General features: G+C 36.5%; 2 protein-coding genes across 2 annotated transcripts in view; one reads left to right on the top strand and one right to left on the bottom strand.

The window, feature by feature from the left end:
* The first annotated feature begins 3,020 nt into the window (after positions 1 to 3,020).
* Positions 3,021 to 6,611, top strand: LOC127836040 (uncharacterized). Its single transcript, XM_052362458.1, has one exon. It carries the CDS (start codon positions 3,021 to 3,023, stop codon positions 6,609 to 6,611), a length of 3,591 nt encoding a protein of 1,196 aa, XP_052218418.1.
* The window catches only part of LOC127836039 (inositol 1,4,5-trisphosphate receptor-like), a 64,537-nt gene continuing 46,664 nt past the window's right edge, over positions 6,608 to 24,480 (bottom strand). The window contains exon 14 of the mRNA XM_052362456.1: positions 6,608 to 6,753. Within this exon, the coding sequence (XP_052218416.1) occupies positions 6,608 to 6,753 (146 nt within the window). The remainder of the gene's footprint in view (positions 6,754 to 24,480) is intronic.

Here is a 24,480-nt window from a genome sequence, read left to right as displayed (position 1 = left end):
CTTTTTCATATTAAATCAATAATTATTCTGTAATTGATTAACTTTTTTTAAAGTTATTTATTGTAAAAAAAATCTTTAAAGCTGTAAAAATTACTTCTTTATTATTTATGGAAACGGCCTCAAATACATAAGGACTGAGGCAATATCTTTATCTCATTGTATCACATCTGTTACTAAAGCATTATTACTATTGTAGTTACCACAGTATTCCACTTATCTATTGATATATCTATTTGATAAGCAGATGGACAAACAGAACTCTTGTGTTTTCTAGGGTCATAAATTTGGCCCCTAAGCCTTAATTGGTAAAAAAATGCATGCAGTGTTATGTCTCTCATATTGACAATGAAACAAATCTGCCCTTAACCCATTCCTTGCGGGAACCGAATTTTAAAGGCCTTTGCAAACAGTTTGGATCCAAATGAGACGCCACAGACTAGTATTCTTTGAAAAAAATAGAAGAAAATGCTAATTTTAGAAATTCTGCAGACAACATTTTAGCAGACGACAAATTTCCCAGCATGCAATGGGGTTAGGTATTTCATATCACTCACACAAAAGGAGATTACTTGCTATTAATTAAATAGTTACTTCTAACTTGTCTCCTTTCTGTATTAAAAGTTTTTTTTTCCTTTCATATTTTAAAGTTCAATTGGTATTCAAATGAATAAGCAATCAAAGTTCTTGATTTTGACAAAAAAAAAATGCTTTCCAATTGTGGGTTTACTCTAGACTCTTCATTTCAATTATTATGCCCCCCTTCGAAGAAGAGGGGGTATATTGCTTTGCACATGTCGGTATGTCAGTCGGTCGGTCGGTCCACCAGGTGGTTTCCGGATGATAACTCAAGAACGCTTGGGGCTAGGATCATGAAACTTCATAGGTACATTGATCATGACTCGCAGATGACCCCTATTGATTTTGAGGTCACTAGGTCAAAGGTCAAGGTCACAGTGACCCGAAATAGTAAAATGGTTTCCGGATGATAACTCAAGAACGCTTAGGCCTAGGATCATGAAACTTTATAGGTAGATTGATCATGACTTGCAGTTGACCCCTATTGATTTTCAGGTCACTAGGTCAAAGGTCAAGGTCACAGTGACCCAAAATAGTAAAATGGTTTTCGGATGATAACTCAAGAACGCTAAATTATGCCTAGGATCATGAAACTTGCTAGGTAGATTGATAATGGCTGGCAGATGACCCCTATTGATTTTCAGGTCACTAGGTCAAAGGTCAAGGTCACGGTGACCCGAAATAGTAGAATGGTTTCCGGATGATAACTCAAGAACGCTTATGCCTAGGATCATGAAACTTCATATGTACATTGATCATGACTCGCAGATGACCCCTATTGATTTTCAGGTCACTAGGTCAAAGGTCAAGGTCACGGTGGCCCGAAATAGTAAAATGGTTTCCGGATGATAACTCAAGAACGCTTATGGCTAGGATCATGAAACTTCATAGGTACATTGATCATGACTGGCAGATGACCCCTATTGATTTTCAGGTCTTTAGGTCAAAGGTCAAGGTCACAGTGACAAAAAAACATATTCACACAATGGCTGTCACTACAACGGAGAGCCCATATGGGGGGCATGCATGTTTTACAAACAGCCCTTGTTTTTTCTTTTAATAATTATTTCTTATTATTTTTTATATCAATGGAAAATAAAAGATTTTTTGACTATTTTGTTTAAAAAGTATTTAAAGAAATCTATGCAAGAATACATGATAAGTAAGGGTCGTGTCAAAAAGGTGCCATTTAAGGCCCTATTATCAGTTTTGGATGCCCCAACCTGTAGAGGTGAGAAGACTGTAAGAAGACTGTGGGGACAGTGGGGCATGAGGAATAACTCATAACCAGTAATTGACAGGTTCTTGTTGAATCAAGCACAGAATTATCTGAGAATTAATAATTCATTAGAATTGAATAAAGTTCAGTCGACCAGAAAAATCCCATTGACCAACTTTGACTTATTTAAAAATTTTGAGAGATTGGCCTACAAATTGCATAACAGGTATAAAAAGTGGGTATTAATAGCTTAAGATATTATTGGCAACATGTCTTTTTAATTGATATTATCAAAAATGGAATGCGATCTGGACCATGGAAAGCGACAGACTTAGTTTCTTGCTCAAGTCTGTCTACGACGTGCTGCCAAGTCCAACAAACCTAGTGACTTGGGGTCTTGCCGAAAAGCCAGATTGCAAGCTCTGTGGAAGACCAGCGAATCTGGAGCATGTCCTGAGCTCATGCAGGACAGCCCTGTCTGATGGTCGATACAGATGGCGTCACGACAGGGTTCTTGCTTCAATCGCCGAGCATCTAGATCAAGCACGAAAAGTGCAGAAGATGACTAACAAAGGCCCCTCATTCATTTCCTTTGTCAGAGCCGGAGAAGAAGGGGCAAAGGCCAAACGCGCATGTGGGATTCTTGGAACGGCAACAGATTGGAGAATGGAAGCAGACTTGAAGAAACAGCTCCAGTTTCCACAGGAGATCACCGTGACAAACCAGAGACCCGACATAGTACTGTGGTCAGCTGCATCAAAACAGGTTGTGATGGTGGAGCTCACAGTACCATGGGAGGAGCGGATTGAAGAGAGCTTCGAACGGAAGCGCGAAAAGTACCAGGCCCTCACAGATACCTGCACAGAGAAAGGCTGGAAGGCATGGTGTTTTCCAGTGGAGGTGGGCTGCAGAGGTTTCCCAGCACAATCACTGTGGCGCACTTTCAGCAGACTGGGGGTTACAGGACAGGTCCGGAAACGGGCCATATCGGTTGTTGCACGTGAAACAGAGTCTGCTTCCTTGTGGCTATGGCGGAAGAGAGAGGAGAAGTGGATAGGGGGACACATGGCTGTCGACTAGGGACTGGCCACCGAGACCTGGCAGATGAGGAAGTGTAGCGGAAGCTTACTATCTCCTGGCCGGAAATTGATCACTTCCGGTCGGCACACCATAGGAGGACGTAGTGGGACAGTGCCGAAACGTCCGATGAATATGGACCCACCTGATGAAGGAGATAGTAGCAGCATCACGGCTGTATCTGACAACTATATCTTCTGGATATCCAGTGACTGTTGGGAAAGACCAGCTGACAACTGTGAATAGTACAGTGACAACATGGAGAGACAGGTGGCAGCTAGGAAAGACTGGCATAGGGGTAAACTGTCCCAGCAAGTCAGTTTACGTTCTTCGTAAGAAGAAACCCGAGCAAGCTACAGAAAGACAACACAAGAAATACCCCCAAGGTCGTACGAGAGTGGGGGAGGATGATCGACCTACAAGCCAACAGGTAACGAACACGCCCGATCAACCGACAACGAATCAGAACACGGACTGGGCAAGAACATGTAGTTGTGGGAAGGTGTGTAAGAAAAAGGTGGGACTGAAGATTCATCGCACAAAGATGGGATGCGCACCAATCCTAAATCTGTTGCAACGCGCAAGGCAACTTGGTGAGACGGAGGAGGAGCTGGATCAGGATGAACACCACAGTGTCCAGAGCCTCCACGCATCAGAAGAGGGTGAGGTAACCATTGATAACGCAGAGAGGACTGAAGATCGAGCTGCGGTAGAATCTACAGAGCGGCGGAAGAAAGTGATGTGGCCCGCAAGTACAGAGAGAGCGAAGTGGAAGGCGTTTGAAGAGGAGCTGGAACTGGTGATGGAGAACGTTCTGAAAGGCAAAGTAGAGAGAAAGCTGCATGTCATGTCTGAGCTGATCTACACATTTGGAAAAGAGCGATTCGGAACAGCTAAAGAGAAAGTCGGACAACCCAAGGTTGGCGGGAATAGAAGACTGCAGAAGATTTCCAACCTAAGGGGAGAACTCAGACGCTTGAAAAGCAGATACAGACAAGCAGAGGATGAGGAGAAACAAGGTCTGGCAGAACTGAGAGATGATGTACGGAAGGAGATCCAGTGTTTACGGAGAGCAGAGAATCTGCGCCGGAAGAGACACGAGAGAAGGCGAAAGAGAGCTCAGTTTACTAGCAATCCATTTCAGTTTGTGAAGCGTTTGCTCGGAGAAAAGAAGACAGGCGAACTTCAATGCACAAAAGAGGAGGCAAACAAGTACATCAAAGATATGTACAGTGACAGCGACCGTCACAAGGAACTGGGCGAGTGCGACAAGTTGCTCACACCAGATGATCCTGAACATGACTTTGATTGCGCAGAACCTAGGTTGCAAGAAGTCAAGGACATTGTAAGGAAGGCCAGAGCATCTTCAGCACCAGGACCCAATGGAGTACCGTACAGGGTATACAAGAACTGCCCCAAGATCTTGCTACGGTTGTGGAAGCTTATAAAGGTTGTTTGGAGGAAAGGAGAGCTTTGCAGAGAATGGCTGAAGGCAGAGGGATGTTTTATTCCTAAAGAAGAGGATTCGTCAACCCTTGGTCAATTCAGGACTATCTCTTTGCTGAACGTGGAAGAGAAGATACTCCTCGCTGTCCTTTCAAAAAGAATGACCTCTTATTTGCTTCAGAACAAGTACATAGATACAGCTGTGCAGAAAGGAGGAGTACCCGGTGTATCTGGGTGCATCGAGCATACCAGTGTCATCACCCAAATCATCAAGGAAGCACGCGAGAACAAAGGAGACATCGCAGTGATCTGGCTTGACCTAGCAAATGCATATGGTTCTGTTCCGCATCAGATGATACAAAAGACTCTACAATTGTATCATGTACCCGTTCGATTTCGGCAGATGTTGCGGCACTATTTCGACGGCTTCATCATGAGATTTTCAACAAGGGCAATAACCACTGACTGGCAGAGACTTGAAGTAGGCATCGTTACCGGGTGCACAATTTCAGTGGTGCTGTTCGCAGCAGCCATGAATCTGATAGTGAAGTCAGCGGAGAAGCCATCAAGAGGACCCAAAATGACTTCGGGGTGTATCCAACCACCAACGAGGGCATTTATGGACGATATGACTATTACAGCAAAGTCGTACGTCGAGGGAAGGTGGATGCTGCAAGACATTGGCGAACTTATCGAGTGGGCCAGAATGAAGTTTAAACCCCAGAAATCAAGGAGCATGGTTTTGAGGAAAGGAAAGATTCAAGAGAGTGCAAGATATAGAATCAAAGATCAGCTCATCCCTACTGTTAAGGAGCAACCAGTGAAGTGCCTCGGGAAGTGGTTTCGAGACTCACTCAATGATAAACAGAGTATCAAAGACACGGTAGTGCAAATGGAGAACTGGTTGAAAGATGTGGACAAGTGTGGTCTGCCAGGAAAATTCAAGGCCTGGATTTACCAACATGGCATCCTACCACGCCTATTGTGGCCGCTGCTGGTGTACAGTGTACCGTCATCAACAGTGGAAGCAATGGAAAGGACAATAAATTCATTCCTCAGGAGGTGGATGGGGGTGCCAAAGAGTTTCACCAGCCTCGGTTTGTACTGCACAGGCAGCAAGCTGCAGATACCTCTCAGATCACTGACGGAGGAATACAAGGTCACAAAGGCTCGGAAAGTCATTATGCTACGAGACAGTAGAGATGAGAAGGTTAGAGAAGCAGGAGTGCAGGTCAACACCGGGAGAAAGTGGAGGGCCGACAAGGCAGTTGAAGAGGCTGAGGCTCGTCTTCGGCACAGCGACATTGTCGGTAATGTTGCACACGGGCGACTAGGCTTCGGATGCGTCACCCGTTCGCAGTGGAGCAAAGCCAGTGCAAAAGACCGACGCACCCAAGTGCAGGAAGAGATTCGCCGAATGGAGGAAGAATCCAGGCTCACCAGAGCTGTTACCCTACGGAAACAGGGAAAATGGCTGAACTGGGAGGGAGTACCCCAGAGAAAGCTTACATGGAATGCGATCTGGACCATGGAAAGCGACAGACTTAGTTTCTTGCTCAAGTCTGTCTACGACGTGCTGCCAAGTCCAACAAACCTAGTGACTTGGGGTCTTGCCAAAAAGCCAGATTGCAAGCTCTGTGGAAGACCAGCGAATCTGGAGCATGTCCTGAGCTCATGCAGGACAGCCCTGTCTGATGGTCGATACAGATGGCGTCACGACAGGGTTCTTGCTTCAATCGCCGAGCATCTAGATCAAGCACGAAAAGTGCAGAAGATGACTAACAAAGGCCCCTCATTCATTTCCTTTGTCAGAGCCGGAGAAGAAGGGGCAAAGGCCAAACGCGCATGTGGGATTCTTGGAACGGCAACAGATTGGAGAATGGAAGCAGACTTGAAGAAACAGCTCAAGTTTCCACAGGAGATCACCGTGACAAACCAGAGACCCGACATAGTACTGTGGTCAGCTGCATCAAAACAGGTTGTGATGGTGGAGCTCACAGTACCATGGGAGGAGCGGATTGAAGAGAGCTTCGAACGGAAGCGCGAAAAGTACCAGGCCCTCACAGATACCTGCACAGAGAAAGGCTGGAAGGCATGGTGTTTTCCAGTGGAGGTGGGCTGCAGAGGTTTCCCAGCACAATCACTGTGGCGCACTTTCAGCAGACTGGGGGTTACAGGACAGGTCCGGAAACGGGCCATATCGGTTGTTGCACGTGAAACAGAGTCTGCTTCCTTGTGGCTATGGCGGAAGAGAGAGGAGAAGTGGATAGGGGGACACAGGGCTGTCGACTAGGGACTGGCCACCGAGACCTGGCAGATGAGGAAGTGTAGCGGAAGCTTACTATCTCCTGGCCGGAAATTGATCACTTCCGGTCGGCACACCATAGGAGGACGTAGTGGGACAGTGCCGAAACGTCCGATGAATATGGACCCACCTGATGAAGGAGATAGTAGCAGCATCACGGCTGTATCTGACAACTTGTTTAATTAGGCATGGAATATTAATCAAAATTGGGGGCAAAGTTCAATCGACCAGTATTGACCAGTAATGACCACTTCGGGATTATTGACCAGGTTTTAACCGGTAAAAACCGCCGGTTAAAACCGGGAGCGGTCGATTGGTGCCAACCCTGCTGATATAGGAAATACTAGTAACATTTTTGTGTGCAAAATTAGATTTAAAAGTCTTGATTCTATCATATAAGATGGCAACATTTGTCTATACACTGATCCTCAAAGTTTGTCATCGTATTTATCTAATTGAACTGTTAGTAGTAAGTCATCTCATGATAGACTCAATTAAATACATGTACATTTAAGGCTTCGATCAAGATCATTTGTGTGAGCGTTTTTAAAACATTCATGTATATACGTCAAAATCCCTGTGTATCTTTAAGTGTGTAAAGTCTGCATGTATGTTTACCATTGTGTTTGTTGCATTGTAATTTATGACATATGTTTGATAAAAACTCTTCATTCTTACTGTAAGTGGTGTAAATGCATCTGTAAGTGTATATGCAAAGACCATGACATTGTGCACAAAATGCTGCAGTGACTTATAGTTGTGATGTTTGAATCACACCTTTTTGACAGATTTGTTTGTAACCATTTGTTATGTCCATTTTTTTCCCTTAATAAATGTCATAACAAATTATCATTTTTGTTGTATCTAAATAGAATCCCTATCATTTCAACATCATTTTCATTCTTAGGTTGGGATAACAATGGAGACCCATATGTCCTTTGTAGACACCCATATTGAACCTGGTTATTGACCGGATGTCATATATGGCCCATTTACCAACCAGGTGTCGTGCAAGGGACCCATATAGGGCCCATATAATACCCAGATGTCAAACAAGTTGACCCATATGGGGCCAATATTATACCCAGATGTCAGTTACGGGACCCATATCGGGCCCATATAATACTCCGATGACAGACAAGGGACCCATATAGGGCCCATATTATACTCAGATGTCAGTTAAGGGACCCATATAGGTCCCATATAATACCCAGATGTCAATCAAGGGACCCATATAGGGCCCATATTATACCCAGATTGCAGTTAAGGGACCCATATAGGGCCCATATTTTACCCATATAGCAAGCCCACATGGGTCCCTCATTTTTCCCTGTTGCAAATCCCGCGTGGGCCCCATATGGGATGCCCAGTTGGGACCCATATAGCCCAGATGGAGCCCTTATGGGTCCAATATATACTGTTTCCTGGGTGTGTGTGTTTCAGAGTTTATTTACAGGTCCTACTGGCCTCTTCACAAGGTTACTGTAGCCCGACCTGAGTGTTTCCTGGGTGTGTGTGTATTTCAGAGTTTATTTACAGGTCCTACTGGCCTCTTCACGAGGTTATAGTAGCCCGACCTGCCCCTGTGACCTTTCAGGGGAGAAAGATTAATTTAGAGCCAAAGTAGGTCAAATTTACCCCGGCTTCCCAGGTATTCGCCAAAGAAATAATTTAGATCCAAATAGACCAGTGAACGGTGGCCAATGAGACCTTAATGTGCACTGGTAGAGTGTTTCCTGGGTGTGTGTGTTTCAGAGTTTATTTGCAAATAAAATTTCAATATATCATTTGGCAGGTTTTAAAATAATCTCCCTTTTTAAGCTTATTACTTCCCTTGGATTGTATTTTTTGACTTTTGACCTTGAAGGATAATATTGACCTTGACCTTTCACCACTCAAAATGTGCAGCTCAATGAGATACACAGGCATGCCAAATATCAAGTTGCTATCTTCAATATTGCAAAAGTTGTGGTCAATATTAAAGTTTTCGGACGGACTTACAGTTGGACAGACAGTTCAAATGCTATATGCCACCCTACCGGGGGGGCATACAAATCACAGTGCTAAACTGGGATTCCAAGATCCTGTTTGAATCATTCAATATATCTGGGTGTTTATCAAAAATGAAATATTATTAGATTGCCAAGCAATATGGTCCCCTACCGGTGAAACTCCACCATTGTGATTTAAAAAAAATATTATTTTTTTTATATATATTTGTTGCAATAGCAACCAGAATTTTTATGTAGGCACAAAATGAAATGACGTGCATAATCTCCATATTGCCATCTATCCATGTTTTAAGTTTCATTAACAAATATCAAGATCTTTTAAAGATTGCAGGATCCAGAAAAGTGCGACGGACTGACTGACTGACGGACAGACCAACAGACAGAAGGAGTGCAAAGCATAGGTCCCCTCCGGTTTCAAGTAAGCCTTTTATATAAAGAAGAAGTAAATCATGCTGGGCACAAAATATTTTTGCGCTTGGCAGGCCTTGTCTCTGTTGCAGGCTTTTTCCGCTCCATTTTGGGAAAACGCCACACTGGAATTTTGGGAATTTCGCGTCGTGAAAACCCCCATTTTGAGAAAAAAAATATTCGCAAAATTGGCTCAATTGGGAAAAATTATCGCATGTAAATAGTGTTTCTTATATTTCAAAGAAGCCGTTAACTGGTAAATAACGACTATTTTGATAACTTATTATTAAAATTTTACAAAGTATTATGAACATGTGAGATAACTGCAGGTTTTTTAATCTGAATTTGGGGAAAAGGCCTGGCCTTTTTTGAGGTGAAAAAAATCGTGCGAAGCGCCGGATTTTGAGGGAAATAAGGAAAGTCTTAAATAATAATAACATATTTTACAGTCTTTAAAACAAATTCAAGGCAACAGATTCTTAAATTATGCAACACTTTCTATTTTCTACACCGGATCAGGTTAACTTATATATTTTAAGGTAAAAAAAAAAAAAAAAAAAATTTTTTTTTTTTTTTTTTTGTTTTTGTTTGGAATTGGGATTTTTTTTTTCAATTGGTAAAAAAACTACCAGATTTGCATTGGGAATGGGGCCGAATTTCGGACCCGTGGCATGGGGCGGAAAAAGCCTGTGTTGCTAGGCCTGATGTCACTGCATCTTGTTTAAATACTAACCTTAAATTATACAAGAGCTGTCAGAAGACAGCGCGCTCGACTTTTTGAGTGCCTGTAAAAGATACGCTGTGGGACAATGTTGTTTGTCATATATATATGTAGAAGACTGCTGATTAATGATGAATACAGAAAAAAGGGAAGAATACATTTTAGGAACCTTGTCATGTGATAAATTGCAATTATGGAAATCAAAAAAAAAACTTTCCTGACATTCCATTTACTTCAATTTAATACTGCATACCATATTTAATCTGAATTGTCTGCAAAACTGCATAAATTAACATTATTCATATGAAATTACACTTTTCTGTATTTTAGTACTGAAACAGCTGAAGCAGGATGTGCTGAATCAAATGTCAGATTATTCATTATAACCAACACCTGTAGAAGGGTAATTTCAAAATATGTGACTTCCGTCATGCCATACATCAAATATTTGCAATTCTAAATAGATAATTGACTAACATCCAAAACTCAGTTAACTGAACCATTGTGAAAGTTAATGAACTAGTCATGAATTTCATAACAGGTTAATGAAAAATTATTTAACCTCAATGAGACTTTAAAAAAAAAGGTTCATGAGAGCATTGTTCTAACTAATGAACTGTTTACAAATATGTAGTTCTTGGGCCAAAAAGCTCATTAACTGTGTAGAAGATCATGAACATTACCATTACACTGTTTATGAACATTTGGTTCATGAACTTTCAGTTAATACGAAATTTATTTACTTAATAATAATCGAATGCAATAATTGTGCATACATTTATTATTAGCAATTATTACGTAATGAGTTCTTATGCATCAACAGACATAAACACCCAGAGTGTCAGTTCCATGTTGTCGTTGGACAGTTGTATGATGAAGTAGATCAGGAAATGGTAAGTCCTAACCCCTTTTTTTGGTACTTGAAGGAACATTTTAGTCACTCTGTTGATCAGAAAGTCAATGTTTTTTTTAATGTCAATGATACATGTATATAGTCGATATGCTAGTTTCAACTATGTTTACCCATGTTTAAGTGACGGATATGATATAAAAAAACTGGTGGTTTTACAACAAGCGGGCATATGTGACTTCAATCCAAAACACATGAAATAGATAGTTACAGCTAGGCTTTGATGACACAGTGAAATGACTGATGGCAAATTGCGCTCTTAAAATGTGACCCATTTGACTTCAGAGCATATTATTTCTGCAGACCTGAACAAGATATGCTGTGAGACAATTTAGTTTGTCATATATATGTACAAGATCGCTGAAATGATGAATACAGGGGAAAAATAAATTTACCTAGTCAAACCTAGTCATTTAATTCATTCAAATTATGGAAATTAAAATAAACTTAACAAAGACTGTCCACTTACTTAATCCAATTCATACTGCACATTGTGTTTCATCATTGTCAGCTAAACTGTATAAATTTACATTATTAATATAAAATTACACTTATTTGTATTCATAAATTTATCCCCTCCTTTAAGACATATTTAGATCAGGATGTACATGATCAAATATCACATTATACAAATCTGCACCTGTAGAGGCGAAACAAAATACCCAAATATTTTCGTGACATAAAGCACATCTAAAGAATGCTGTAAAAACAGTATCCAGATTAAGTTTGCAAATCCAGATTATTTGCAAACTTATTTTTTTTATTTATTGAACAAATGTTATGAAATTTTGCATATTTGTAGGGGGCATTGAGTACATACATATAATTGAAAAAAAAGAGTAAAAATGTTTTTGGAAAGTAGAGTTATTTGATGATAAAGTTGCCATCCCCCGTTGGATCCCAACGGGGTTTTGGCTCCCCCGTTAAGAATTGCAATTTTCCAACGGGGGATTTTTCCAGACGGGAGAATTTTACCTATATTTTACAAAAAATGTAATTTAAATATTATGCTTTGTTTTCTGTTTCAATGTTTACAAATACACATGTTTAAGTTATAATTGTAAGAAATATGTACTTTAATAAGAAAATAAAGTGTTTGTAGATTTTCTTCTCCCGTGGGGTTTTGACGGGGGATCCCGTGAAACTCCCATATCCATTAAACTCCAACGGGGTTTTCACGGGGGACCCCGGCAAACTCCCTTTTAAATTAAACCCCAATGGGAGTTTGACGAGGGATCCCCGTCTAACTCCAATTTATAAAGAACTCCAATGGGAGTTTGACCAGAGAAGGGAGGGGGGATCAGACTTCAATAAACAGTTTATACCCATTGCAATATATTCTATTGTATAAAGAGTAAAAGACACCAAACTTTATTAAATAATTGATGTTTTCTTTTTAAGGTGTCAAAATCAATTTATAATTTTTGAATTTTCTTAACTCGGTACGTTACGTTGAATAAAATGTCTTTTTGAAAGAGATTAGACCCACATATTGCTATTTCTGGAAAGATGAATTTAAAACGTTCCATAATTTTGAAAGACTTTATAAATAATAAAGTGACTTATCTCGAAAATATATTACATTTACCTTTTGATAATCCAAACGTTGCTTTTATCCATTTTTGTGATGATAAATACAATCCAGAAAGACAATAACATTGGAAACATGCTTATTGTCATTCGGAATTGTATTATTGTGTTGTTTATTCCCGTTTAACAGTTTTTGAAGTTTTTTGCTCGAAATTTTGGGTCCGTCTATAATCCGTATATGACTCATTTTCGCGAATATGAACGAAACGAGCGAATATGATCGAATATTTGCAATATTGATGCTTTTTCTGCAATGTTTTTATCAACAAATTACATTTTAATGTAAAATATAATTAAGACTGTTAACATAAATAGATCAATTCTCTAGCCATTATCATGTTTCGAACTCTAAAGTCATGTTCGCAAATATGAACATTGTTTTTAGGCTACACACAACCAACAATAACCACGACGACTCCACAATACAAGGTTTACAGTCAACTCGTACCTTAGTCAACTCGCACGGTAGTCAACTCGCACGTTGTTTGGTCAACTCGCACGGAAGTCAACTCGTACCTAAAAGTCAACTCGCACGGTAGTGAAACTATTGATGTGTTGATGGGTTCTGATTGAGTTATTTATGCATAAACACAAATGAGAAATACTTTCAGAGTTTAGTTCAATACTTTTTATTGCAATATTTTCACAAAATAACACATTTTTTTAACAAATTGTGTTTACACCAGGTTACATTATCGGCACATTATAACAGACAGTAAAAGTACTTTTTAAAATATATTTTTTTAAACTATTATTTTCATTAAAATATTTGAAACACACATTGTCAAAGCTTTATCATGTACACAAGTAGACATTCATCTATATACTTTTATTTTAATATTTATTTCAATATTTACATACAGTATCAAAGCTGTACAATATGTACACAAGTAGACATACATCTGTATACTTTTATTTTAATATTTATTTCAATATTTACACACATTATCAAAGATTTACAATATGTACACTAATATTGTAATTTAATGAATAGGACATAAAGACTGATAGAACTATGAATTATTAAGAATTTAATATTTGTCATAAAACTATTAATGAAGATCCCGTTACCTATGGAAAACTTATTGCGCACACAATTATAAGTAAAAAGCGTATAACAATAATGTTAACGTGAGTACAAATACGTATAGCTTAGTATCATATAAACCGAGTATATATGATTATCATACCTACACGTATTGAAACATTTTTGTACGCAAAGATTATTAATTTTACAATAATAATCAGACATAATACAATTTTACAGAATCAAATGTGTATTTAATTAATAATTTAATAAAATTGCCCAGCATTATTAAAATTTGAACATGAGTTACAGTTCTACATTAATTAATTAAATATTAAATTGTAAAGCATGACAAATTAAAATATTTATTTAAGTATTCCATACTACAGCCTTATTTCTAGGCAACCCCTATCAGTAATAGCCTTATCTACCCCTCGATTATCAGTACCCTCATCAGCTCTGAATGACTGACAGATTAGCTGTTTATTGTAATTTTAGGGGTGGGAAATAGGATATGGTGTTTTCAGGTATTGTTACTTTCTTGACTGATTAGGTGACATATGGTTTATTATTACAATTCCAAATTAACAATTAAAGTGATATTATGGGCATGTTTCACTGTTGAATTGAGCTGAACATAATTAACAGGTCAAAAGAGTTAGTTTAAATGTGGTTACTGACGAATTATCTGCAACTCATCTTGCTGCCAGTTGTTTATAAAAAGTATATATTATAATCGATATTTTACATGACTCACCCAGTCCTCTAATCCGAAATGATCCGTAAAACAAAATAGTGTATTTGTGTCGTATGAACGAATCTGCACTAAAACTAGATTTAGATTCACTTCGTAAATCGAATCTTGTATGTCGTCAGTTGTCAAAACGAAACTACGGTTGATATTCAAATGCATTATTTTTCTCTTTCCGGGATATTGTTGTAGTATGTTGATGCTGCATTAACAAATATAAGTGTATATGAAGTGAAAACACCAAAAATAAACAACGGTTGCGATACACTACATAGACATATACGCTCTTTAGTCGTACCGAGCACATATCAGTGAAAGGGGGAAAAATTACATATCTTTAGGGTATGGGTAACCTATGGTTTTTAAAAATCGATTAGGAATTTATAAAAGGTATTTCTTGTGTTAGGTTTAAGAAAGAATGTCTCAAAATATTGTAAAAAAAAAACAACATTGAAACTAGCGACAGCTCCCTTGCCAATCGTGATACATCGGCTATCTCGGATTCCTCCGTAAGATATTTATGAAATAAATCGTCTGCTGATCCAGAGTGCTCCCTTGCAAGGATATTTTGGATCTCCAAAAAGGAGGTTTTGCGAAGGTCAATATTTCACGCTGCAGAAACAGAACAGAACTTTAAAGGTAAATTGTGAAAAATCTAAAGACTTGTAGGTAGATAAGCACAGCACATGGTTGAAATTAATGAGTAATGTAGCCAAAACTAGAATTGCATTATGTTTGAATGTACTTTGCATGCCATGAAATGGGTAAAATTTCTCAATTTTTCATTAAAAAGTAGGTGGGTGGGGGGAAGGGTGTCAGACAATTCACCCCCAAGACATATCATTCCCTGGACAATTCACTCCAGAATTTGATTTCCTTGGACAATACACCCCCAAGACAATTCACTGCCATATTTTTTATATGATATTGCATTGTCATTTGCTTTTGTCATATTTAAAAATAAGTTGTGAACAGATGTTTGGGGTTATAATTTTGACTTTGTAGCACAATTTTGATGTGAAGATAATAAATGTAGTATGTAAATAAAAGATGAAATAGTGTTTTTTGTCAAATGCAATCCAACCAATGTTATTTTCCTATAAACTGTGTTACAACATATAAAATGGAAACAAATTTAAGTATTTTGTATTTATAATATTTGTGCATTGGATTTAAATAACAGTCTGCGAAATAAGCGCACGCCCGTTGGCCTGGGCGTGTAAATGATAGCTCGGGCCTATTAAAATTGCCATATTGTACGCCCGTCGGGCCAGTAGAAATTCTGTGTATCAATATTGTTTCATTTTTAAGTGTGATAAAAGTCATTATTTTGTGAGTACTTCGCGAAGATTTCCGACAGAACTTCGTTCAACTTCGCCTAAAATACGAGATTTAAACGCGTTCCGATTGGTCCATACATTCAACGGTCATTTTCGAGTCGTAACACAGGCCACGTGGTGAACAATTTAGACTGGTTATTTACTAGTGGCACACGTCATGCTGATGTGTTTTTCTGCTGAAGTAAACTTATCGACGTACGCGGCTTGCATTTCCCGAATAAACATCGTTTTACTTTGTAACCTTGTTTGTGTGTTTATTTCCAAAGTTGAAAGTCCCTACGTGCATAAGGCTGCATAATGCTTAAATACATAGCTGGAGTGAAGCCTGGCAAGAAACTGCCCACTTCTGATCGTAAGTCAACAAATGACTATGAAAAATCACGGAAACGTGAATTTCAAGAAAAGTGGTAAAAAATCAGTGATGAAGGAGAAGCTACTTCTGTAAGACAGAGTTTAATAAGCTACGCTTAAAAACACAGCATAAGAAAAAAGTCAACATGTATGATAAAAGTATGCCATCTATGCCTTCACTTGTCAAGTAAACTTCTGGAAAATAACTATCAGGTTGCTTGTTTTACAGGATATGGTTTCTGACTAAGAGGATCTCCAGGATTGCAGTGATGATTAGATGAACGAAGAAGTTGTTTATCACATGTTAAATACTTATAATTAATAAAGGACATAATTACATTGACTTGTTATATTGTGTTGCAATTGTTTTTGCAATAGGCTTTACATTTAACATACCCTGGATACAATTTTACTTTTAATAGATTAACTGCTATTGAAAGATGAAACCCTTTATCAGGGTGTATATTTTAACAAATTTACTTTGGGCAAGTAATTTTGCTGCTGGGCTACTTGTCTTTACCATTCCAGTAGCCCGAATGGCTAGTGGATAAAATGAACTATCGTGAAGACTGAAATAATATTATTAGGTTAACTGCTATTTTATTATTTGAGAACTTTGTCAAATATTGAAGTTGATTAATTAGTTTCATTTAATTCTTAGAATTTTACATTATGACAATTACTTATTTATTCATGTTAGATGGGATAATTAATTTAATAAAATATTATGGTTTAATTGATAAGAAAACCTTAATTAAAGAAAGGAAATTTAATCTGGTTGGAAGCGTGCTATTAATGGGTATTACAATCAAGCAACAACAACAACAACAACATAACCTTTATTAAGCTCAAATCACAAATATAGTGACACATGAGTATACAGTGACAATGCATCTTTTACAAAGAGTTATTAACAATTGTGACATGGTGTTAAACTTTACATAGAAAATAGAAAAGAGAAAGAGAAGTGGAGATGAAAAAAGATATGAGACATACATTTGAATTGAGTGGGGGAATGATGATGTTGACCTGAGAAATAAACATTTTTTATTCCTTTGGCCTGAATAACCTGTTTGTTTACATGGATTACTGATGCAGACTATAGTTATGGTTTTTCCATTCGGTTCTATTTAAAACCCGGTGAATTTGATTGGTTAATTTATTTTTGTCTGCAGCGCTTCGCTGATCTGTGTGTAAACCCTGGAATTAGGTCAGAAATGTGCGAATGGTTTGTGTTTTCACTGTTTCCTCTGTAGAATAATCGTGGAGAGTGTTTCATTTATAGATCGCATATTAACTAAACTTTCAAAAGTGACGTATAGATTTACATTTTGTAGACCGAAATTGTCTGTTAATGTAATTCTACTTGGGATTAATTGGTGTGTTTAAATTAAGTAATGATCAAATGTGAAGTGACCCATTCACGTGACATTGACCGATGTTGTGTCAGGCCAGATTAACCATGCCCATGTTTGTCCTGTGTCAGTGACCATGTGATTCGTAAGTAAAGGACTTTATGTTATTGTTTCAGCAAGTAGCTTTATATAATCATGTACTAAATTGTGTCGATTTGACCTGCAGTAGTGAGATTGCACGACAAAAAGTACTTTACTGTACATGTATTTGTGAAGTTGTGTAAGTTTACACATGGCACATGAAATCAATGGTGAAAGGCATGGATGGGTGATGGAGAGGGGGGATGAGTAGAAGTGCTGCAATAAGTAATAAGTGTCAAGTGTCATTGATTAAAAAACATATTCCAGCAAGGTTAACAATAAGCTTGAGATACAAACATACATGTACATTGCATATAATTTGGCTAGTGCAAGGTTTAAAATATAAATCACAATTTGCTAACAACATTTATGAGTAAATCAGTAATTTCAAATTTGTGACATTGATATTTGTTGCCAGATTGAAAAAACATGCGTAAAAAACTTTTAAACATGCGTAGTGAATGAAGTTAGGTATTCAACATGAACTATGATGTAGTAATACCAATATGTAAGATGATTAATTCATCTTATAAAATATTAATTGATTGATTGAGACGAAATGCAAAAAGTACTGCATTAGACATGATTTTGTTCTCTATATAAATTAATTTATCAACGTGTTAGCATTTAAAGTAATATTTTTTGTGGATATGAATTAGTCTTATGAGGTTTAATTGTTGAAATACATAAAAGATAACAAACATAATTTAACATATACACCAAGTTAAACTTATCAGCGGGTTAATGTTTGAAATAATACTTTTATGAATTTACATAATTTTTTTAAATCCTTTAAGGACCTTGTTGTCAACAATTCTTTAAATTTTAGCGTATTTGTTCTACAGTAGTAGTATTTTGTATAAACTTCCTTCTATGTTCATAAAAAAAGGGACATATAAGCATGAAGTGAAATTCATCCGCCACATCTCTGCATGTACAATGAGGGCATGTTCTCTCATTTATGTCTTGATTGGTCCATCTACCTGTCTCATTTGGGAAAAAGTGATTACCAGTTCTAAGTTTAATAAATAAAGATGATTCATATTTAGTTAGTGTGATTAAATATTTCTCTAATTCAATCTTATCCTTAAATATTGAATAGTTTAAGCCTTTTGTTGAGTTTTGAAGTGATATATAATGCCAGGTTTGCTGGTATTGATTAAGTAATATGCCCTTTATAGTGTACTTTATATTTTTATTTTGGATTTGATCTTGATTTAGCCATATGTAATTTCTGCCAGTTTGTGTGAAGATATTTTTTACATAATTTATCCATTTAGATTCAAAGTTAGGAAGGTTTAACATGTATTTATATATGAGATATGCTAATTTATCCGGTTTCCCAGTTATTAATCTATTCCAGTATGCAATCATTCTGCATTTTATAGTGAGATCTATGGGGTATCTTCCGAATTCTGCGTATATCATATAAAGTGGGGAGCTTTTTCTTAGATTGAAAATTTTTCTCAGAAATTCATTGTGTATTTTCTCTAGTAAATCAATGCTTTCATAGCCCCAAACCTCTGCTGAATATGTTAATATTGGCAGGATAGTGTTATCAAAAAGTTTTAATATCAGATATACAATGTATTGGTAAATTAAGGTTATTAATTCTTGAATAGAGTAGGTGCATTGCTTTCCTTGCTTGTTGTGCAAGATGTTTCTTTGCAGTTAGGAAGCTACCAGATTTTGCTAAAAAAACACCTAGATATTTGTATGAGTTAACAATTTCTAGAGACGTGTTGTCTATTTTAAAAGAGAAGTTTCTATTTTGCCTTGATCCGAAAATAATTACTTTTGTTTTATCCTTATTTATATTTAACTTCCATGTTTTACAGTAATCAGCAAAGTCATTCAGACAGTTTTGTAGTGTTTGGGCATTTTCAGCAATTAAGACTGTGTCGTCTGCATATAATAGTACAATTATTTTGAGAAAAGTAGCAATATTGTTTTCTGGATTTGTAAGTTCTATACCATGGTGGCCTTTAGATTCTTAGTAATTCCCAAGGTCATTTAGGAAAAGGGAAAAGAGGATGGGCGATAAATTTTCTCCCTGACGCACGCCGCAGTTACATGAGAAAAATGGGGAGTTTTGAGTTCCATTAGAGTTACATGATGGTACATGATAAGCATTCACACACCTGACAAGGCTTTATCAAAGTGTCAACACAGATAAACAAAGACTTCAGTTACACACATTGACAAATAATTATGTTGGGCTGGGCAATTCTAAGACCTGGTATTGTATTAAAAAATTCCATTGTTGTTCACCTGATATTTTGATTATTATTTTTATTAACTGCCTATAAACAAAAGTGTTTCATTAAAAAAAATATTATTTTTATTCTTATTATCCATTAAGTTGTTGGATTTTCTCTCATTGAAGGATTAGTGATAGAAGTTGTGTTTTGTAATGTTGTGTATTGAAACATAGTTTAGTCTGCAATTATCAGTATTCATTTCAAAGCCAGTATCAAATTCACACCATTTTATGTTATAATTTTTTTAAATGCTACTTATACACGAATACCTAATGATTTATTAAATCTACTATAATACCACTAGTATGCTCCTCTTAAAAATGTTTTGAAATGTAATGTACTTTTTACAAAAATTGTACTCAATTCAAGTCCACTTCAATCATACAGTATGTTAACTCATTCCATACTACAGCCTTATCTCTAAGCAACCCCAATCAGTAATAGCCTTATCTACCATTAGATAATCAGTACCCTCATCAGCTCTAAATGCCTGACAGATTATCTGTTTATTGATACCTTTATGGGTGTGAAAAAGGTTGTTTTTTAGGTGTTGTTACTTTGTTGACTGATTATGTGACAAATATTTTATTATTATATTTCCCATTTAAAAATAAATATAGCAATTTTAATTTTTTTTCGAAATCTTGCATAACTTATCAATTAAAACAATTAGATTATTTCCAAATAATGTATCCAATACCATTATTATTTATTCATACACTTTTTACATATATAAACTGTTTTAATGAATAAAATCAATCTTAAATAAAACATAAACACATAATAATTATTGAATGACATAAAAACAATAATAAGATATTGTTAATAAAACACCGTATTATGTGAATTGGGAATAAGACATCAATTTGGGATTAAATTGTGTTTTATCAAAAGTGCATAATATGCAGTTTTATATGTTGCATTTATCTAGTTTTACAAATTATAATTAAAACATATACTTGCATATATAATAGCATCATTTAATTGATTTTACTTCAAAACTTGATTTTTTATTAATTTAAACAAAAAATCCTCATGAAATGAAACTGTGTCCATGCCGCGCATGGACACGGTTTCAAAATACACTTTAAATGAAACAAATTCAATCACTGTTAATGAAAAAGTCATGGAAAATTTCTTATTAAGCTTAAATTATAGATAATGTATTACAAAAATATATGTAGATCATGAAATGAATAGTTTTGTTTGAGAAATCACCAAAATGATGTCCATTCCCAGTTTGATGTCTTATTCCCAATTCACATAATACAGTGTTATAATAAGATATTGTTAATAACAAAAACAAACATCAATAGATAAAAAGCACAGTTATGTTTCAATTGCAAGTAATTTTATGAAAAAAGAAAGAAATTCTGAGAACATCTTAATATGCTTTTATTAGAACTTCATAAAAATAAAAAAGAATACAAATAACTATCCTTAGAAAACAGATATTTGTAATTACTAAATCCTTAACAAACAGCAAAAGATCCAAAAAAATTGTCTAGGGAGCAGGGGTGAATTGTCTAGGGGGTGAATTGTCTCCTCGGGGTGAATTGTCTTGGGGGTGAATTGTCTCGCTTCCGGGGGGAAGATCAAGGGCAATAGTTTTCACAAGTGAAGAAGCTGGCCTTGTCTTTGGTTTTATTTTCAATGCATGTTGCCTTAGCGCTATGTTATGACACTGACACAAATAGGCGTTCTTGTGTCACTTTCTGTTTTGATGAAATGGATTTGACTGTTTGCTGCCTTTCGGAACTTGAAATTTGGGCAAAAATATATCCTTCCCCCTTAACCCTTTGCATGCTGGGAAATTTGTCGTCTGCTAAAATGTCGTCTGCTGAATTTCTAAAATTAGCATTTTCTTTGATTTTGTTCAAAGAATACTATCAGAATAGCAAACAGTTTGGATCCTGATGAGACACCACGTTTTGCATAGGCCTTTAAAATTCGGTTCCCGCACTGAAAGGGTTAATGAATGTTATCCACTTTTATAATTGATTTTTTGTTGTTGGTATTGAATTAATTAATTAATTGAACAATGATGAAATTATTCACATACTTAAGTGCAATTCAGTGTCGTTACAGTACTGTAGATTTCGTCTGTGTGGTTAATCAAGTGTATCTACTGTAGATTATTTTTAATTTATTGAACATCATTTTTCACACCTGAGGATGTTTACGTCTGCTGCATCTTTTAAGCTTGAAAGCCACAGGTTGTGAACAAATGTCTGCATGTGTGCATATATTTTATTTCTTAGTTCCTTCCTCACCTGAATAATTACATGACAGTGTGTGATGATGAATATGTATTACCATGTTTATGACAATGTGTTGACCTGGAGCTCCTGCAGTTAAGACTCAAAATGTGGGAAGAATTTTCAATATTAAGAGCTTAATTCTATGCATTAATCTCTGACTCATTGAAAAACATATTTTAAAGTTGACATGGTCATGTGCCATGTGGATCAACCAGAGTACCTAATTTAAGCTCCACCTATATTGTATTGTCACCACCGAAACAATTTACATGGACCCTGGTCCCAGAATGGAAATCGAATACTGGTTGCTGGTGTGACTGCACCAAATTGGCCTTTATTATCAGGCGATCAATTACTTGAAAATGAAAATCTATGGTGGAAACTTTTTCGCAGTATAATTATTATTAATATTTATTATTGTTACAGTTACATGTAAGTTGTGTCAATACCATCAGTGAATTCGTAGAAATATGGGATATTACGTAACCAAATGCATTGATGGTGTGTACATCACAATTTCAGCAAGAAAAGATTTTTCAGATACCAAATAGACAATTTTATGTGTTAAGTTTCTTTTTGATAAATTAATGCAGTTGTTTTTTACTAACAACACCACTATTGAATGCCCATAATCTATGAGCTGTTAGTTTGTTAGTTTCCATTTTATTTAATGTCATTTATTAATATAAAAAATCCAAATAGTGCCTTATGCCCTCTTAAATACATGCATCCAGTCTTATCTTATTTTGTCACCTTAGACCCCTAGAGAGCACAGTCACCCACGGTTTATTAGATTACAATCAGTAACACAGTAACTGATAAGCTGAAGGACACACTCCACACAAATATCTTATTATCTCCAGGTCAAACAATCTTGAGATTTGAGGGTTTTTTATTAATTTTAAATGAATACGAAATAAGTTGTTTTTTTATTGAGGAAAACAAGTATTATAATAATTGTTTTAAACAATGTGTGGCATGGTAAATCTATCAGTTGTATTTGATTTAATTATTGAGAACAATGGGCTAATGAATCTGCAGATTAATTTCACAAAGACAATATTATCAGTTTTAAATACATAGTTTTATTTGTTTGTAATATTACTGGCAATCTTCTTAGTTTTTTACTACAAATCCTTACTTTTTGTTTATCCCTTTACCCCTTAGATACTAAGTAGTATTTTGACGCATTTGTAGTGACTTAGAAAGTTATATTTAATTCAAGACCTTTCTTACTAGATCCAAGTTTTAAAGGCTTCATTTCCAACCCTTAGATACTGATGAGCAGCAAACAGCATAAAACCTGAACAGCCTGCGTTTTATTCACAGGCTGTTCTGAAGTTATACTGTTTGCACATAGCCACTTCCACTTTGCTTTTGTGTGGGAAAGGGTTAAACAAGTGTTATATTTTTATGCTGCCCGAAATAAAATTTTGGCAGAGCATATAGTGGCCAGTTTGTCCTTCCTTCCTTCCTTACTTACTTCTTTCCGTCACACTTTTGTTACGGTTTCTCATAGCGCCTTCAACACTTTACCGATCTCTTCATATTTGGCATGTAGGTACCTTGCATGGACCTCTACCTTTTGATGAGGTTTGAGGTCACTGGGTTCAAGGTCAAGGTCACCGAGGCTAATAATAGATTTTCTGTCACGCTTTTGTTACAGTTTTCTCATAGGGCCTTCACTACTTTACGGATCTCTTTCATATTTGGCATGTCTAAGGTATCTTGCATGGACCTCTACCTTTTGATGTGGTTTGAGGTCACTGGGTTCAAGGTCAAGGTCACAGAGGCCTAATAATAGATTTCTGTCACGCTTTGTTACAGTTTCTTATAGGGCCTTCACTACTTTACTGATCTCTTTCATATTTGGCATGTAGGTACCTTGCATGGACCTTTACCTTTTTTATGAGGTTTGAGGTCACTGGGTTCAAGGTCAAGGTCACCGAGGCTAATAATAGATTTTCCGTCACGCTTTTGTTACACAGTTTCTCATAGGGCCATCCGCCTTAACTACTTTACCGATCTCTTTCATATTTGGCATGTAGGTACCTTGCATGGACCTCTACCTTTTGATGAGTTTTTAGGTCACTGGGGTAAATGTCAAGGTCACCGAGGCTAATTATATATTTTTTCCGTCACAACCTTTGTTACAGTTTTTCATAGCGCCTTCATATTTACTGATCTCTTACATATTTGGCATGTAGGTACCTTACATATATAGACCTACCTTTGATGACGCTTGATGTAATTTGGGGTCAAGGTCACCGAGGCTAATAATAGATTTTAGGTGGTTATTAACATAGATTGACAAAGCGCATCATCGGGAGCATCCATCGTTTTTCAACGATACTTGTTGTTAGGAGTTTACTAAGGAGTTATAATGCTTGGGTCAAAAATGATTGAAAAAGTACAAACAAATATTTGTGCAAATGGGGTGTCACTGGGCCAATTGTTGTACTGCTCATTTGACACTTTACAGTAAAACTTGTTGTTCAATGTCATAAGTTGGCAGTCATTTAGTCCAGCCCAAAAAAGGGACCTTTTACACATTTCAATATTCAGACTCATAATTTAAGATTCAATGTGACAGACTTTCAATTGATTTAAGGGCTTCTAATGCTCACACCTCACATCAAAGATTGATAAATAGTCTCTGGAAAAAACACAATGGGATTTCAATCAGGCAACATTCATTTTTATTTGTTCCCAGCATTTCATAAGCACTT

The sequence above is a fragment of the Dreissena polymorpha genome, chromosome 6, assembly GCF_020536995.1.
Source record: "Dreissena polymorpha isolate Duluth1 chromosome 6, UMN_Dpol_1.0, whole genome shotgun sequence".
Taxonomy (NCBI): Eukaryota; Metazoa; Mollusca; class Bivalvia; order Myida; family Dreissenidae; genus Dreissena; species Dreissena polymorpha.
This window is presented reverse-complemented; position numbering and strand designations above follow the sequence as displayed.